Source organism: Sorex fumeus, unplaced genomic scaffold, assembly GCF_029834395.1.
Source record: "Sorex fumeus unplaced genomic scaffold, SorFum_2.1 ptg000093l, whole genome shotgun sequence".
Lineage (NCBI taxonomy): Eukaryota > Metazoa > Chordata > Mammalia > Eulipotyphla > Soricidae > Sorex > Sorex fumeus.
In genome coordinates, this window is record NW_026606150.1 from 3,455,505 (window position 1) to 3,474,633 (window position 19,129).

At 49.5% G+C, this 19,129-nt stretch overlaps 1 protein-coding gene across 3 annotated transcripts in view; it reads left to right on the forward strand.

Annotated features, from left to right (window-relative positions):
- Positions 1–14,765: 14,765 nt before the first annotated feature.
- Positions 14,766–19,129, forward strand: part of RTN3 (reticulon 3) — a 53,187-nt gene continuing 48,823 nt past the window's right edge. The window contains exon 1 of one of the 3 annotated variants that reach the window (XM_056131698.1): positions 14,766–15,161. In XM_056131698.1, the coding sequence (XP_055987673.1) occupies positions 15,020–15,161 (142 nt within the window). In that variant the 5' untranslated portion in view covers positions 14,766–15,019. The remainder of the gene's footprint in view (positions 15,162–19,129) is intronic. The other 2 variants (XM_056131699.1, XM_056131700.1) reach the window with 2 other exon arrangements.

A 19,129-nucleotide genomic window follows, 5' to 3' on the forward strand; every position in this document is an offset into this window, starting at 1 on the left:
AATATTTCTAGTCATTTTGTATGGACACGGTAAGAGATATATTAAGCTTAAAGATTGGCTCTTCCTGGGGCTGGAGCAATAGCACAGCAGGTAGGGCATTTGCCTTGCACGCAGCCGACCCGGGTTCGATTCCCAGCATCCCATATGGTCCCCTGAGCACCGCCAGGAGTCATTCCAGAGTGCAGAGCCAGGAGGAACCCCTGTGCATCGCCAGGTGTCACCCAAAAAGCAAAATAAATAAAATTTTTAAAAAATAAGGAAGGTTGGCTCTTCCAGAGGACATCTCGCTATATATCCCAGACTAGAGTCCTCAGGGCAGGTTACTCTTTCCTAACCCCAGTAGGGTCCTTATTCAGTTACTTCTTTTTGGGTCATGACAGAGTTTGTCTTTAACCATGCTCTTAACTTACTATACATATGGTGCTTAACTTGTTCCCTTTTAATGCCAAGGTAGCTTACAGCTTGCCCTGGGTCCAACCAATCCCTTCGTCAGGACCCTCCTTTTGGCGGTGTTAGGAAGTAAGGACAACTGAGGCTTAAGTCAGGTAAGTATGATGGATGCCCAGGAGTAGAGATTTTTTGGCGTCAATTAACTCCCATGTGACAAAGCATAGCATCAACTATCTTCCTGTGTCTATACAAAAAGAACATTGCTAAGCCATGCAAATGACAAATGACATAAAGGAAAGAAAAACAATATAGGATTATTAGTGCTTGATGGAACTGGGTTGCCTCAGGGGCACTGTTGTGGGAGTATCTCAATACCCGATAAACCTTCCAGAGGAGCAAGGACAACCCAATGCTATCCAACACCCCAGAACAGCATTTTTCTTTTTCCTTTTTTTTTTTTTTGGCTTTTGGGTCACACCCTACAATGCTTAGGGGTTACTCCTGGTTTTGCACTCAGGAAATACTCCTGCAGGTGCTCAGGGGACCATATGGGATGCCAGGGATCAAACCTGGGTCAGCCACATGCAAGGCAAACGCCCTACCTGCTGTACTATCCAATCCCCTTTCTGTAGAGTATCTTTCTCCCTCAGACTTCTTTTTATTTTTTTTAATTTATTTTTCTTTTGGGGTCACACCCAGCAATGCACAGGGTTACTCCTGGATCATGCACTCAGGAATTACTCCTGGCAGTGCTCAGGGGACCATATGGGATGCTGGGACTCAAACCCAGGTCAGTTGCGTGCAAGGCAAAAGCCCTACCCACTGTGCTATCACTCCCTCAGACTTCTTACCTTCTAACTTGATTTCATTTTTTTTTGTCTCTTTCCATTAGAATGTAAATACCAAATGGACTGGAACTTTGGTCTGTTTTTGTTTAATGCTATATTCCCTACTACCAAGCCTCAGTCGGTACCAAGCAGGTAGTAGGAACTTTTTATTTTTCAAATGGATGAATAAAGAGCATAGATATTACAATAACAAGGCTCACTCATTTTCTTGTTCAATATTAACTACCTATTGCTTTTGATGTTCTATTTTTAGTTCTCATAACAGAGATCCACTGAAATCCATCCTGTCAGGATGTGATGACCAAACAAACACCAGCATTACATCTGCCTCTATAATGGCATCAAGTCCAGTGTTATTATACCAACCTTTCCCACACCTGGCAGAAGTTTTTGGCATTTGGACCAACCATACAAATTATAGGTGGGCTTTGGAACTATTCCCATTTTAGAAAGCAATTGTGGTAAACAAGAAACACGGGTTCTTGTTATTGAAATTGTTTCCTTTTCAAAGACTTGGTGTCATCAAAACAGTGGACATTCAAATTCCACATATTGATGATACTCAATTAGAGCCTGCATTCATTCATCACTGTCAGTTGAGTCATATGGTATGACCAGAGGTTGACCTTTACTTATAGCTTTGCAGAAAGTAGTTGACAAGTAGCCCTGTGCTTTGGGACAAAACTGACTCGATACTGGCTTGGCTTGGTTTGGTTTGTTTTAGGTCTGGGGGCCACACAGACTCCATACTCAAGAGTCAATCCTGGTGATGCTTGGGGGACCCTATTGTGTCAGGGATCAAACCCGGTTCTCCCAGCAAAGAATGTGCTCCAGCCCTTGCATTAGCAACCCAGCCCAAACTGGCCTGACTTTGATTTCTGGCTCTGATGCTCTCTAGCTATGCAACCTGGATTGAATTACTTAACCTCTTCATTGTTGTTTTGTTTTTTGTTTTGTTTTGTTTTTTGGTTTTGTTTGTTTTTTGGGGGGGAGGAGGAAGCACACCCAGTGGTTCTTAGGGCCTACTTCTGGCAGTGCTCAGGAGACCATAATGGGGTGTTGAAGATCAAACCCCAGATCTTTCACGTGCAAGATAAGTACCTACCCACTGTTCCATGACTCTAGTCCCTACTTAACCTCTTTGAACCTATTTCATTAACTGCCACAAATTATTTGAATAGTCAAATCAAAGAGCTGTAAGTCAAATGGGATGTAAATGTCTTACCATAATGACTGATGCACAAGCTTAGATACTCAAGCATTTTCTGCAGCATAAAAATAGCAAAAATTTTCCCCAATGACATCCATAATGACTCAGAGCATTCCAAAAATAGGGAGTTTTGTTATTTGCCAGGCACAGTTCTAGGCAGTAAGGCTACAAGACTTTGGAAATGTTCCTAGTCTCCAAAGACTCACAGTCTTATGGGGTAAATAGCCAAGAAAATAATCATTACTCAAGGTGACTCTTTGTTAAGCCTGGGGCTGGGACACAGGTCAACCTTCCCTCTTACTACCTGCTTGCAGAAGCCTGGTGTAAACATCAGTCTGGGCCTGGGGAAGGGACAGACTGGAATACTGGCATTCTGGCAGCATTTAAACATCTATACTTTTGGGGCTGGAATGATAGCACAGCGGGTAGGGCATTTGCCTTGCACACGGCCGACCTGTGTTCGATTCCCAGCATCCCATATGGTTCCCTGAGCACCACCAGGGGTAATTCCTGAATGCAGAGTCAGGAGTAACCCCTGTGCATCACCAGGTATGACCCAAAAAGCAAAAAAATAAAAAAATTTTAAAAAATAAACATCTATACTTTTGTTCCTATAGAAAATGGGGTTGAGATTTGGTGTCTTAATCACTTAATCACTTAACTTCCCGTTAGTCGTCGATTTGCTCGAGCGGGCGCCAGTAACGTCTCCATTTGTCCCTGTCGCGTGCTAGTGTAGCCCAATGGCATCTGTTCGCTCCGGGAACATGAAGGGCCTCAAACCGATCGTTCATGATCTTCAGGAAGAAGTCTGACCATCTGGTAGGTGGGCGGCCACGCGGTCTCTTGACATCCCGTGGAATCCAATCAGTAACAGCTCTAGTCCAACGGTCGTCTTTAAATCTCATTACGTGACCAGCCCATCTGATTTTCGACACCTTGGCAAATGAGACAGCGTCCCTGATCCTTGATCGTCGACGGATGTCGGAACTCCGGATTCTTTCTCTCAATTGAGTGAAACGTGATATTCCAAGCATAGCTCTTTCTATTCTTCTTTGGGAGACCTGAATGGCGTTCTCATCTTGTTTGCGAAGGGCCCAGGTCTCTGAGGCATATGTTAATGCAGGAAGAACAGTGGAATCAAAGAGATGTGCCCGGAGCCGGAGGTTCTTCGTCCTCTTAGCTATTTCTTCGACGTTCTTGAAGGCGTTCCAAGCCTCTCTCTTCCTCCTGCGCAGCTCGGGTGCCAGGTCATTTGTCATGTTGACCTCTCGACCTAGGTACACATAGCTGTTGCATTCGGAGATGGTCGTTCCATTGAGAGCGAATGGGGCGTCAGGAACAAGGCTGTTTCTCATAAACATTGTCTTCGTAAGATTCAGCTGTAGTCCTACCTTTCCACACTCATGGTCAAAGTCGGCCAGCATTTGTGCCGCTTGGCTGATGTTTGGTGTTATTAAAACAATATCATCAGCAAAGCGGAGGTGGTGTAATTGCTGACCATCTATCTTCACTCCCATTCCTTCCCATTCCAGTCGTCGCATGATGTTCTCGAAGGTGGCACTGAAGAGTTTCGGTGAAATGGTATCACCCTGCCGCACCCCTCTCTTGACATCAACGATCACTTCTTTGTAGAATGGTGAGATCCTGGTAGTGAATCCGCAATACAGCTCACGGAGGATCCTGATGTATTGGGCTTGAATGCCCTGATTGGCTAGGGCTTCAATGACCGCTTCCGTCTCAACAGAATCAAAGGCCTTCTTTAAATCAATGAACGTTAAGCAGAGCGGCATCTTGAACTCCTGAGAAACCTCAATGAGCTTGGTTATTGTGTGGATATGGTCGATGGTGCTGAATCCTTTGCGGAACCCTGCTTGCTCGCATGGTTGTCCTTCATCTAGTGTTCTGCCAATCCTATTCAGGATGACTCGAGTGAACAACTTGTAGATGACAGACAATAGGCAGATCGGGCGATAGTTGCCAATGTCATGGATGTCTCCCTTCTTGAACAGTAGTACGGTCCTGCTGGTTTTCCATTGGGACGGAACCTTGCATTCAGACAGGTAGCGAGTGAAGAGCCGAGCCAGTGTATTGATGAGTACTGACGGCAGGTTCTTCAGGTGTTCAGGTCTGACCTTGTCTGGGCCAGGTGCTGTTTGTTTCTTTACCGACGAAATGGCGTGTCGGATTTCGGAGGGGAGAACGTTGGGAACAACATACCCATCCTGTGGAATTTGGTATGTTGGCAAGTGGACATGGCTATCGAAGAGATTTGAGTAGAAGTCATGGATAATCTTCTCCATTGCCGTTCTGGAGGATGTGATGGATCCATCAGGACGTCGGAGGGCAGTCATCTTGGTCTTATAGTTGGCGAAGGACAGGCGGGCGTTACGAATACTTTTCCCGGCTTCTGCCGCATCTATCAGTACTTCTGCTCTTCTCTCTTTGAGGTCTTCCTTGATCGCATCTCTGCACTGCTTTGCAAGCTCGGACGTTAGCTTGCGGTTGCCTGAGGCATGCGCCAAACCACGCTGGCGAATTAGCTCAAGAGTTTTCAAAGATAGGCGACTTTTTGTGGCTATCTCTCTCTTGGCGTTCCTCGCACATTCATGGAGGTGCTGAACCAGTCGATCGTATTCCTCGTCAATGTTGTCAACAATGGCATCTTCCCATGTTGCCGCAATAGTACCAAAGAGTTCCCAGTTGGTGGTCATTCTGGGAGTTCTCTTTTTGAACTTTGCAGCCCTTTCTCCCCGCTCTGTGAAGTAGAATTTTGCACGAAGGAGACGGTGGTCCGATCCCGTTCGAAATTTTGGGACAACAGCGACATCAGTCAGGCAAAACCGTCGATTGAATATGATGTGGTCTATTTCGTTGTGGAATCGTCCACCGGGAGACTCCCATGTCCATCGTTTAGATTCTGTCTTCTGGAACTGTGAGTTACCATGGATGGTCTTGGTCGACATGATGAACTCAGACAGTCTCTCAACCTGTTCATTCCATTCTAGGCCATGGGTCCCGATGTGAAGTTCTTCAGCTGATCTTCTCGGTCCTATCTTGGCATTAAAATCACCCACAATGATCTTGTAGAAGGTGTGGTCTTCTTTATAGAACTTCTCTAGCTCCATGTAGAACTTCTCGATTTCTCTTTCATCATAATGAGATGTTGGTGTCTTAATTAAAAATAAAATAAAAATTGACCCCACTTCACAGGATATTATAAACTTGACTATCAGGTCAACAACATGATCACTGTCACTATCACTATCATCCCATTGTTCATCGATTTGCTCTAGTGGGCGCCAGTAACATCTCCATTTGTTCCCTGTCACATGCCAGTGTAGGCCGATGGCATACTGGGGGCTCTTTCAGGGTCAGGGGAATGAGGACTCATTGCTATTGTTTTTGGCATATTGAGTACGCCACAGATAGCTTGCCAGACTCTGCCGTGAGGGCGGGATATTCTCTGTAGCTTGCTGGGCTCTCTGAGAGGGATGGGGACTTTTGGGGCAGCCTCTATTCACCTTTTCAGATGTTCCCAGTCAGGCATATATGCGGGCAGGATACTCTCAGTAGCCTGCCGGGTTCTCTGAGAGCGAAAACTAGACAATAAGAGGTCACGGCCGGGGCTGGAGTGATAGCACAGCGGGGAGGGCGTTTGCCTTGCACGCGGCCGACCCGGGTTCGATTCCCAGCATTCCATATGGTCCCCCGAGCACCGCCAGGAGTGATTCCTAAGTGCATGAGCCAGGAGTAACCCCTGTGCATTGCTGGTGTGACCTGAAAAGCCAAAAAAAAAAAAAAAAGAGGTCACGGCCACGCGCTTCCAGAGCTTGGTTTATAAGTCTCTGGATCTTGGCTGTTGACGGGGTTACACGGCAGATGGTGGGTGTAACTGTCTAACTAATGGAAGATGGGGGATCTGGGTGGAGGAGGCCCAGTCCCGATCCAAGCAGGCTTGGAGATCTCAGCCCCGGGTCCTGCACACCTGGGTTCCTCTGCTGGTTCCTTCATGCGTGAGGCTTGTCCGAGCGTGTTGAGAGTGGTCTTAGCATGGCTGTGGCTGGGTCCCAGAGGTCTTCAGCTGCTGGGGCTCTGCTCGCCCCGAGGAGAGGGAAACAACCAGCCCCCCCCCCCAAGGGGCCCCGGTGAGGACAGACAGGCACAGGGGCAGGAGACTCTGCGTTGTTCTCTTCTGGGAGCTTGGTTTTTTTACCACAACATGATAACACATTAAAAGATCAAAATCTATCCACTGTTTCCTTAATATCATTTCAGTCATATAGGCTTTTGCCTTGGGTGGGGCCAACCTGGGTTCGACCCCCAGGCATCCCATATGTTCCCCAAGCACCACCAGGAGTAATTCCTGAGTGCACAGCCAGGAGTACGCCCTGAGCATCACCAGGTGTGGCCCTCACCGAAAAGAAATAAAGGAAAAAAACAAAAAGCTAGAAAGCTAGACAAAAAAATTTTTAAAAACACTATATTATCATTATTATTATTATTTGCTTTTGGGGGTCACACCCGGCAATACACAGGGGTTACTCCTGGCTCTGCACTCAGGAATTACTCCTGGCGGTGCTCAGGGAACCATATGGGATGCTGGGAATCGAACCCCAGTCGGCCGCATGCAAAGCAAATGCCCTACCCACTGTGCTATTGCTTCAGCCCAAAAAACACTGTATTATTAAGGGAGCAACATCCACACAGTGCATTTATTAACATGCTATTGTTTGTGACTACAGAAAGGGGAGAAGGGGCTACAGTTTTGGCATGTTCACCCCAGCCTGCATCAGTTACCAAAACTCCCAGTGATCGTTATCTATGTGTAGATAGAGGGGAGATAGAGGGGAGATTGGTAGGCAGAGGCATTAATGAGATAACTAAACTATACTATACCTTTATAGTATAGGTTATTTTTAATATACATACAATCATACACATATGACTTCTGCATGTTTTAAAAATATGTAATGGGGGGAGGGCGGGATGCGGAGACATAGTGCCAACGGTAGTGTCCTTGCCTTGCATATGGCCGACCTGGGTTCGATCCCAGGCACCACAGGGTCCCCAGAGCACCAAGGATGGTACAACACTAGAGACTGTGAAGTAGTGGGAAGTGCCCGAGGGCACTTGACAGGATCAACCAAAAAACAAATAAAATACAACCAAAGCCACTCCCTGCCCCAAAAGGTTTACTGAATTCCCAGGAGCCTTAAGACAAAGCCTCCACTGAAAATTCTAGGCCATCTCAGTGGAATGGGCAGCCTTCCCCGATCTCCCTATACTTCTGGGAGCCCTGGCAGCTACGGCCACGAGCCACCATCAATGTCATGTGAGCTTGTCTATGGGCCCTGTTCCAGAGACACACAAATGAATCTCAAAAGAGATCAGCGAGCTGTGAAAATTCAAAAATTTCTCAGACACCTGTTTTACCCATTCCCAGCTGAGACCTCAGGGGAGGGGGGACACTTACACCCTAATAACGCTGCTCTCACACCCCAAAGCCACCACCGTGCCTCAAACCAGAGTCTACCACGTCAGGAATGAGCCTCAGAGACTGTCTAGTGGAATATCTGGATTTTCTGAAGCAACATCTCCAAACTCTACAACACGGACATCCCAGTAGTAATTCTACCACAATGGATGAGATGTAGAAGCCAACCAACAAAACTAACAAAAACATTAACAGGGGCAGGAGCAATAGCACAGCAGGTAGGGCGTTTGCCTTGCATGTGGCCGACCTGAGTTCAATTCCCAGCATCCCATATGGTCCCCTGAGCACCGCCAGGAGTAATTCCTGAGTGCAGAGCCAGGAATAACCCCTGTGCATTGCCGGGTGTGACCCAAAAAGAAAAAAAAAATTAACACAGAACCTTACAACAACTTAGTAAACCTTCAGATGAAGACTTCATGTGCCTTGTGCCTTAGTGAGCTACAACTTTCACAAATTTTCTTCTACGGAAATATTTTTTGATCATTCCATTAACCAGTTAGTAGTAACAACCAACATAAAATAAATTATTGTGGGTCTGCTACGGGTGCAGGCTTGAGGGGCAGTTGGGAAAATGGAAACAATGATGGAGAGAAGACGACAGTGGTGGTGGGATTGGGGTTGTACTATTGAATTTATAAATATTTTAAATTTGTACTCAGCGGAGCTCAGGGGGCGGCGAGAGTCCCTCACGCGGCTGCTCCAGGGAGAGAGTTTGCCAGGCCTGGGCCCTCTGGCCATGCCCAGCTCTGCTGCCCTGAGCTGTGCCCGCTGCTCACTCATTTCCATGGGGCTGCGCCCTGTGTACGGGGATGGGAGGGGGGCTTTGTTTTTTGTTTGTTTCTACTAGTGACACTCAGGCTGGAGCGATAGCACAGTGGGTAGGGCGTTTGCCTTGCACACGGCCGACCTGGGTTCAAGTCCTCTGCCCCTCTCAGAGAGCCTGGCAAGCTACCGAGAGTATCTCTCCCGCACGGCAAAGCCTGGCAACAAGCTACCTGTGACATATTCGATATGCCAAACACAGTCTCACAATGGAGATGTTACTGGGCCCGCTCGAGTACATCGATGAACAGGAGGACAGTGCTACAGGGCATCATGAATGACTTTGTAAACCATGATGTTGAAATAAAGTATGTGGGGGGGAGAAGGGGAGTAAGACAAAGTCTTGATTTATTGTGATACTTCTCCACACCTCTGCCCGGGTAGCTCCTCCATTTAACCTCCCTCCTGGCCCAGTTAAAGCCCGAGGCTCTGGTCTTCCTGGGCCAAACACACAGTAAAGGCCTGGCACAGGGACACTTCTCAGCTCGCACAGCAGATGGCCGTGCCATCTGTGCGATGCACTAAGGCAGCCTTGGAGGGAAGAGACAAGGTGGACGAGCCAATCTGAGCCCCCTTCTGCTAGGCAAGCCAGCACTGGTGTGTCATGTCATGGGGCTGGAGAGAAAGGGGTGCTTTTCTGTGACTGCTCTGCCTAGGCTTCCTTCTTTTTGTTTTTGGTTATTTATTTATTTATTTTACAGGGGGAGGGGACCAAACTCAGTGGTGCTCAGGGGTTACTCCTGGTTCTGCACTTAGGAAACATTCCTTGCAGTGCTTCTTGAGGGACCATAGGGGATGCTGGGGATTGAACCCGGGTTAGCTGTGTCCAAGACAAACAGCCCACCCCACTGTGCTATCTCTCTGGTCCCCTAGAACAATGTCTTCTGCATCCTCACACAAAAGCAACCCTGGGACCGGAGAGCTAGTACAGCGGGGCACTAGCCAGGCAGGCGGCAGACCCATGTTCTATCCCTGGCATCCCCTATGGCCCCCCAAGCTCACTGGGGGTGATTCCTGAGCACAGAGCCAGGCAAAAACCCTGAGCATTGCCAGGAGTGCCTCCAAAACAAAAGCACCGCTGCCTTTGCCTCATACTATCCACTCCCCCCATCCCCCCTCCCCCCCCCCCCCCCCCCCCCCCCGCTGTCTCTAACAACCACCTTATCAGTCTAAACTGATTCTGTTTTTTTGGTTTTTTGGTGTTTTTTTTTTTTTTTGCTTTTTTTTGGGGTCGATATGCCAAACACAGTAACAACAAAGTCTCCAATGGAGACGTTACTGGGCCCGCTCGAGCAAATCGACGATCAACGGGAGGGCCTTTACTTTACCTTTACCTTTTTGGGTCACACCTGGCGACACACAGGTGTTACTCCTGGCTCTGCACTCAGGAGTCACTCCTGGCGGTGCTCAGGGGACCATATGGGATGCTGGAAATCGAACCCGGGTCGGCCATGTGCAAGGCAAACGCCCTACCTGCTGTGCTATCTCTCCAGCCCTGATTCTGTTACTTCATGTTTCTTCATCACTAAGTCAGTAATCCACAATGATTCCCTCACTTTTTAAATTCCATAACCATTCACTTGCCACTTAATCTTCGAATTAGAATTTTGTGTTGTTTGGGGTGGCTATTTAGTTTGGTGTTTTTTTGTGGGGGGGGGGTATTATCTGAAGGATGCTCAGGGCTTACTTGTGGCTCTGCTCTTAGGGATCACTCCTGGCAATGCTCTGAGGACCATGTGTGATGCTGGGGATCAAACCCCTGTTGGTTACATATACTCTCTCTCCAGAGGACCCTATTTATTTTGCTTGATTTTGACTTTGGGGCCATACCTGGCAGTGCCCAGAGCTTACTCCTAGCTCTGTGTTTAGGGGTCGCTTCTGGCAGTGCTCAGGGACCCTATACGCAACAGGTAGAGGTGTGGGGGGTGTTTGGGGGTTGGGGGGGGCAAACTCCAGAGTCAGCGTCATGCAAGAAAAGCACCTTAGCCTTTTTACTATCTCTCCAGCCCAAAATTTGTTTCTTTTGTTTTATTTTTGATGCCACATCTGGTGATGCTCAGGGATTACTTTTGGCTCGTGTTCAGGGATTTCTCCTGGTGGTGCTTAGGGAAATTTTGGGATGTTGGGATCAAACCCAGGTCAGCTGCATGCTAGGCAAATGCCTTATCCTCTGCACTATCATTTTAGCCCCATATTGTATTTTTTAAAATTTTGTGAATATTTTAAGCCCCAACTGTTACCATTTTAACTCATTGAAGACAGAACATTTTTGGGATCTTTCTGAACTTCCCACCATAGAAGCATAGGTGCTCATAAACACTTGTGGATTAAATTATACATAAGGATGGTCAGAGAGGTAGGACAGTGGGTGAAGTGCATGCCAAGCATGCAGCTGACCCTGGTTTAATCCCTGGCACTCCATATGGTCCCCTAGGCCAGCCAGGAGCGGTCCCTGAGCACAGAGCAAGGAAGAAGCCCTGAACACAGTCAGGAGTGGGTCCCTCCACCCTCAAATCATATATACAAACAACGTTCCAAACTGGAGTCAGTCTCAGGGAGTTTGGCACAGTAAGAGAGAACAGGAAGGAAAACCAGCCTCAAGAATTGAACTTAGGGGCTGGAACAATAGTACAATGGGTAGGGCGTTTGCCTTGCACACAGCCGACCTGGGTTCAATTCCCAGCATCCCATATGGTCTCCCGAGCACCGCCAGGAGTGATTCCTGAGCACAAAACTAGGAGTAACCCCTGAGCATCACCGGGTGTGACCCAAAAAGCAAAAAAAAAAAAAAGAATTGAATTTAGGGGCTGGAACAATAGTAGGGCGGGGAGAGTGTTTGCCTTGCACTTGGCTGACCTGGGTTCAATCCCGGGCAACCCATATGGTCCCCTGAGAACCACCAGGAGTAATTCCTGAGTGCAAAGCCAGGAGAAACCCCTGAGCATGTTCAGGTGTTACCCAAAAGAGAAAAGAAGAAGAAAGAAGAGGAGGAGAAGGAGGAGCAGCAGCAGCAGCTGGAAACTTGTGTGGAAAAGCTGGAGATTACAGAAACCACTTCAACAGCTTGTTTGTTTGGGGGCCTCGGTGCTCAGGGGTCACTCGTGCTGTGCTCAGGGGATCACGCTGTGCCAGGGATAGGTCCAGGGCTCCTGCTTGTAAACCAAGCACCCCAGCCCTCTGAGCCCCTCTCCCCTCCGAGTACCTGGATTTGTAGCCACAGCCTAGCATGGGGATGGACTTCATTTCCAGTCAGGGTGTCCAGATCCTAACAACCGCTTTCAGGATCAAGGACCAGCATCGTATTAATATTTTGGGGGTGGGGCACAACACTGGGAATGCTCAGGGGTTACTCCTGATTCTGCACTCAGAAATCACTTCTGGCAGTGCTCAGGGAACCATATGGGATGCTGGGGACCGAACCTGGGTCGGCGGTGTGCAAGGCAAACGCCCTCCCTGCTGTACTATCGCTCCAGCCGCTGTTTTTTATTTTGTTTTGTTCTTGGACCACACCCAGGGGCACACAGGGGTTACTGGCAGCTTGGTGCTCGAGCATGTACGACAGCCTGTTGAGCTATCTCTCCAGTCACATTTTTTTTTCTAAGAGCACCAAATGACGCTGTGGAAGTTTTAGATTTTGCAATTTTTTGGTGGACAAGGTGGGTATCAGGATGAGTAGATAATGCCTCTAGCTCTCAAAGGGGCTCATGTTTTCCTTTGCCATCTAAAAGAAAGTTTGTGGGCCAGAACAATAGTACAATGAGTAGGGGCATTTGCCTTGCACATGGCCAACCCGAGTTCAATTCCCACATCCTATGCAGTTCCCCCAGCACCGCCAGAGGTAATTCCTGAATGCAGAGCCCGCAGTAACTGACTGCTTTATCAGCTGAGGCTGTAAGTGCCCGAGTAAGATATCTGCCCCGGAGTTATTTTAGGAAATATTCTTGTGTCTTTTTACAGATTCTTGGAATGGCCAAGAGTTTATTTTTTTCTGTATGGGATTTACCTGACATTTACAGCTTTGGGGGGCGGGGAGGGGGACGAAGGTGGAGCGATAGTACAGGGGGTAGGGCATTTGCCTTGCACGCAGTCGACCCAGGTTCAATCCTGGCATTCCATATGGTTCCCCACCACCACCACCACCATCACACATATCCCTCAGTACAACCAGGCAATCAGGAGTAATTCCTGAGTGCATAGCCAGGAGTAACCCCTGAGCATCGCCAGGTGTGACCCAAAAAGTCAAAAAATTAAAAAAAAATAAAAAATAAAGTTGTCAAGGGCAGATGTAGTTCTCTGCCCATTCTGGAAGATTTCCACTAGCCAGATTACTTTCTTCTCCAAGGCCTCCAGCTTCCCTTGGGATAAAGGATCTGTCTGCTGATCCTGCAATTGCCCTTTGGGTTCATGAACTGCAGCTTTAGCAATAACGAGGACTATAGCCTTGAGTTTTACATTTCTTTTCTTCCTCCCCCTTCCTTGCCCCCTCTGGCTTCTTAGCCCCCAGTTTCATTATTTTCTGTCTGTGTCCTTTATTTTGACAGGCAGGGGAAGGGGCCACATCTGACTATGCTGAGGGTTTACTCCTGGCTCTGTGCTCAAGGGACCATATTGCAGTGAGGGGGAATCCTTAACTAGGTGGGCAAGGCGTGCAAGGAAAGTGCCCTATCCACCATACCATCCCTCCAGCCCATGTCTCTCTTTTTATTATTTGCTTGTTCCTTTGAACACACCCAGCAGTGCTCAGGGTTTACTCCTGACTCTGCACTCCCAGACCACTCCTGAAAGGCTCCAAGGACCCTCTGGGGGTCTGGAGATTGAACCCAGGTTGGTCGCATGCAAAGCAAGCACCCTGCCCTCTGTACTATCGCTCAGGTCCCCCACATCCCTTTCTGTAAAAGAACTATGTAACGTTAAAATATTTTAACCAGTTGTAGGGAGAAGGGTAGACTTCCACAAGCCTAAAGGAGAGATGCCCTGAAATGAATGAAATCGATTATGAGTTATATCTGGCTTCAAATACATTTTCTGCTCTTTCCTTTAGACTATAAATAAAATTCAATCCTGCGCAATTGGTGCCACACTCTCCATATTTAATATCTCATTTTTATCATCCCCCATAACCACAGCCAGATTGTTATGTCCTGGCTCTTTCTCTCATCAGCTGAGCTTTTCGTCTCTCAAAACATGTCTTCTCCACCTGGTGGTCTATTGGGAGGAAAGGACACCGGAGGTGGGACTCCTCTTCGGGAACAGGAATGCATGCGATAAGACGATGAGTCAGGGTCCATGGCGGCATTGCAATGTGATTGGAATGAGTAATCATTTTTTTTCCTTCTGTATCGCATCACTCTCCACCTACCTACAAGGAGAGCGTGCCATCATCTGTGTCTCACAGCGATAAGATATTACAACACATGCCAGAAAAAAGAAAAAAATGTTCAGAAAACACCTTGCCTATTTCCCATGGTGGTGGTTTTCCGATGTCACTGGCAAAAACGCATCAGAACCGCAATCACAACAACAATAACCTGGGTCCTGGAATTTATGGAATAGATGATTCCAGTAATAAATGAAACGTCTACCGTTAAAACACATCATCTGTGGCCAGAGCCTTGCACGCTGCCCACCCGGGGTCCATCCCCCCAGCATCCCATTCGGTCCCCCGAGCCCCCCGCCAGGCGCGGAACCTGAGCGCAAAGCCAGGGGTAAACCCTGAGCACCACCGGGTGTGGCCCCGCAATAAATAAATAAATAAATAAATAAATGGATCGTCTGGCGCCCCTGCACCAGCCAGAGAAGAGCGATGAGGCAACATCATGCCACCATACGTACCCGCGCCGGCCGCGGCCGCAGTGGTGGGCGGGGCCTGCCGCGGGGCCCCGCCCCCCGCTTCCCCGAGGGCGCGGCCCACGCCGTCCGCAGGCGGCGCCGCGTGAGCCCCGCGCGGCCCCGCCTCCCCTGCGGCAGCGCCGAGGGACGGCTCTGCGCCTGCGCCCAGCGCCGCGCGGCGCCTAGACCGGGGCCCGGCCGCCCCCGCCGCCCGCCCGGCGGCCCCGTGTGCGCCTGCGCGCTCGCGCTCCCGCCCTCTCGCGGCGCTCGGCTGAGTCAGTCAGTCTGTCGGAGTCGGTCCTCGGAGCCGGAGGTGTGAACGGACTTCGCCGCGCCCCGGCCGCCCGGTTCTCTTCTCTCCCCTCCCTCTCTCCCGCCCCGCATCTCTCTTCGCCCCCCTTCTCCCGCCCCCCTGCTTGCGCAGCCATGGCGGACTCGTCGGCGGCCACCCAGTCCCCGTCCGTCTCCTCGTCGTCCTCCGGGGCCGAGCCGTCCGCGCCCGGCGGCGGCGGGAGCCCGGGAGCCTGCCCCGCCCTGGGGACGAAGAGCTGCGGCTCCTCCTGTGCGGGTGAGGCGCCGCCGGGGAGGTCGCCCGCGGCCCGGGCGGGCGGGCGGGCGGGGGGTGGGAGGGCTGGGGGGGAGGGGGAGGCGCGGACCCCCACCCCCCACGTCGCCTCCTGGCGGCCTCAGCCCGGGGGACGCCGCGCCTGGGGGAGGGGAGCGCCGGGTCGCGCGGGCGGGCGGTGAGGGAATAACGGGGTGCGAGGAGAAAGAAAAAAAACAGGTTGGGGGCGGGGAGAGCGCCTAGCGAGTGGGCGTCAACGCCTGGACCGGCAGGTGTGGGGGGGCGGGGAGGCCGGTGGCGGGGAGCCCCCCGGGCCGGGGAGAGCGGCTGGGGGGTGCAGGTGTGCAGGCGGGTGTTGACCGGATGAGCCGTTCGCGGTCGTCTCCCCCACCCCGCCCCCCGAGTTTGGGTGGGTGGGTGGGTGGGTGGGTGAACCTTCGCCCGAGGGGGGCGGTTCAGGAGGCTTCTTAGAATGAAACGCTGTGTTGCCCTTTGGCGGGGGGGAATGTCTGTTCTCATCTGACTTGCATTTGGGGGGTGAATCTCTACCTGCAAGGCAATGCCCTTTTTTTTTAGGGTTTTTTTTTTTTTTTGCTTTTGTTTTGGGTTTGGGTTATTCCCCCACCCCCACCCCCTTTCCCCCAGGTTCAAGGGTTGGAAGGAGGAGGCTTCAGAAAAGACTCGGCCGGGGAGGATCTCGGGGCTGGGGGGGGGACTGGAGGGGGGCTGAGCCGGTGCTGGTCCAAGATGGATCCGCGGCTGCTGCGCGCCGCAGCCGGCTCCCCGCGGGCCCGGGTGGGGGCTGGGCCGTGCGTGCGCCCGGGCGTTCGCCTCGCCGGGGACGGTCGCGCAGCGGCGTGCCGGGCCCTCAGCCCTCGCTTGGCAGGCTTTAACGCGGGGCTGTGGCCGATCGCGGCGGAACACACACAAAAAAGGGGGGGGGTGTTGAACCGCAGAACGGGGGGGAGGGGCGAGCCCCCCCCCCCCTTGCTTTGGCGCCTCGTCTTTGAGCGGTTCCCAGGCCGCGCGCTCTTCGCTTCTATTGTATCGGCGTCTGCCTGCAGGTGGAAGCTGGCTGGCTGGCTGGCAGGCTCCCCGGCTCCCCCTCTTGCAGAGATCTGCAGTGCAGATAGATGCATTGGGGGGGTGCGGGGGGGGCTGCAGACGACGCAGGCCGAGCAGGTGGTCGCGCTTAAAGGAACTCAGTCTTTGGCGGAAAGGGCGGGGGAGGGGAAGCTTCCCGTCTAAGAAAAGCTCCGCGATCTGGAGGGCGTAGACAATCTCGCTTTCTCTTTAGTTAGGGTTTTGAGGGCTCTCGCAGCCCTCGGCTGTCTCCTTTGTCACGGTCTTGGGTCGTAGAGAGCAGGACATTTCTCTGAGCTTCTTCAGGTAGCTGTGCTTTCCCCAGGAGTGGGTTTCCGCGGTCAGGCTTCGGTGGCCTGTTGGATTTTTCCGTGTGCCTGTGGTCATTTCAGTAGAGGCAGTTTGGAGGAAGCTTCTGCAAGGTCAAGATTAGCTCTCTAGATAAGGGAATGAGGCAGCAAATTTAGAACCCTGGTTCCCTTTAAACGACAGCATTTCTCCTCCAAATTTTTGTGTTCTGGGCAAAGGGCCAGATGAACAGCAGCTTTTCCTATAACTTAGCAACTCGGTGTTTTGTCTTAAATCATTTGTCGTATCTCGCTGTTCGGCTGGCCATATTTTTGTTTTTTTCTGGATTTTACATGTTTTGACTCACCTGGAAAATATACTGCTCTATTTAAATACTTCTGCACTGCAGATGTGTATTCTCAGTACTGAGCCCGGGACATCTGCACCATGAAAATAAGATGAGGTTTTATCATTATACAGTTTAAGTCATTTCAAATGAATAAGGAGACTACCCTGATTGTTTTAAGTATCAACAGGTGTTGATGTTAACCTTCAGCTTTTATGTTTGAGCATGTGTGTATGTACGCGTGTATGCGTTAGGCCGTCACAGGGATCAAATTCCGGGCCTCATAGGTGAGGTGTAGCCCTCCACTGCCGATGGACGTCTGTGGCTCAAGCTTCGTGTTTGTTTTAAACAAATTTATTAGGGGAGTAAAGGGAAGGAAGGAGAGAGGTAGTGGGCAGGATGCTTCCCCTGCACCTTGCACACAGCCGACCTGGGTTTGATCCCTGGCACCCCATATGGTCCTCTGAGCCCTCCAGTATTGATACCTGAGCACAGAACCAGGAGTACGCCCTGAGCATTGCTGGGTGTGGGGGCCCCCACAAACAAACGCATTTGTGCTCAAGAGAGAACCCAGGCTTCTCCAGAGCAGAGAGCGCCAGTATAGATCCCAGTGTTAAGGTATGAAAGTCCACATCGAGGGAGACCCAGGCTGTTTGCCCAAGGCACTGGCAACAGGTGCCTCAAGTGTTGTATTCTTTCACTGAGCAATCCTAGGTTCTAGAAACTTTCAGAAATGAGAGCAAGTGATTGTGTACTGTCTTGTAGAAAACATTTTTTGGCTTGACTAACATAGCCAACAATGAACTTTAGAAATGCTGGTTCCTACTAAAAAAGTAAGAGGAAGGGAAGGTCCTCTCCTGTTCAATGCCTTGGGCACTAGAACCTCCTGCAGTCATATGGGTTCACACCAGTAGCAACTTCCCAGATTTCTTTAAACTGAAGATTTCAAAGGCAGAAATTAGAGGTTGAGGTGAAAGAGACTTAAATTTTTAGAGTTCTTTCTAGAAAGAATTGCCTTTTTTTAGACATCTTGTTATAGATATCTACTGTCAGAACTAAAAAAGTGTTTTATTGATTTACTGTTTTTAGATTATAACTTGTATATTTGTATAACTTGCTGGAGAGTTCTTTATTATTGCCATGAAAATGATGATGCCAAGATAATGATGCTACGTTTCTTGTATCAGTTCATGGAATTTAGCTCAAAACAAAAACAGCTTGGACAGTATTTTTATGTTTTTGCTTTAAATACTTTTTTTATTGCTCATAAAATTTAGAGTCGTTCCGTGTATGCTCTGTGGCATCATTTGCTTTTTTTGTTCTAACATGTCAGTCTAATGTATGTAATTTATATTTTTAGTCATAATCCTTAGAAAAGAATCCGACCACTTGTTCAACACTGACATCATCTGTATGTTATCTTCATGTCAAATTACCAGTAATGGTATAAACAGTGATAAACACCAAGAATTGGACCCAGATACACCTGGATTTCATTCCTGACTATCTCAATTTGGGGGGTGGGGGACAGCACACCTGGCAGTGCTTGTCCCAGTGGGTGTAGTGCTTGAGGAAAAGGGGTATTCTGCTCTTTGCTACTGTGCAGACCTCAGGGCTTCAACACAGTTGGACCCCACTGTGTGCCAACCTTTCGAGCTGTCTCTCCAGTGTTTCGTACAGGGGATCAAACCCAGGTCTTCACATAAGCAAGGCAAAGAGCTCTACTGCTGGGCTATAGCCCGTGCTCTCTTAATAATTTTATGGCCGCCTGCAAATCTTGATCTTGGGCAGTGTGACCTAAAACAAATTTGCTTTGTATCCTTAAATTCTAACTCCCATTGAATATTACCAAATCTCCATATATCTGTGACATATCTTAAGCTATTTGCTTATCTTCCGAAGTACCAATTGAGTTTTGTTTTGTTTCGCTTTTTGGATCACACCCAACGATGCTCAGGGGTTATTCTTGGAGGTACTTGGGGGACCATATGGGATGCTGGGGATTGAACCCAGGTCGGCCGTGTGCAAGGCAAACTCCCTACCCCTTGTACTATCGCTCCGACCCCCCAGTTGAGTTTTAAGTGACAAATCAATCTCTTGGATAAAGATCCTGTGCCTTTTCATTCTTTCTAAAACTGAGTCGTTTTTAGCATTTGGCATTTCACGTTACTCTCTTAACCATAGCTGCCACCCTTTAACTCAGTTGGTCTATTTAAGAGGTTAGGAGAGGAAGGACATCAGGATGTTTAGTAGT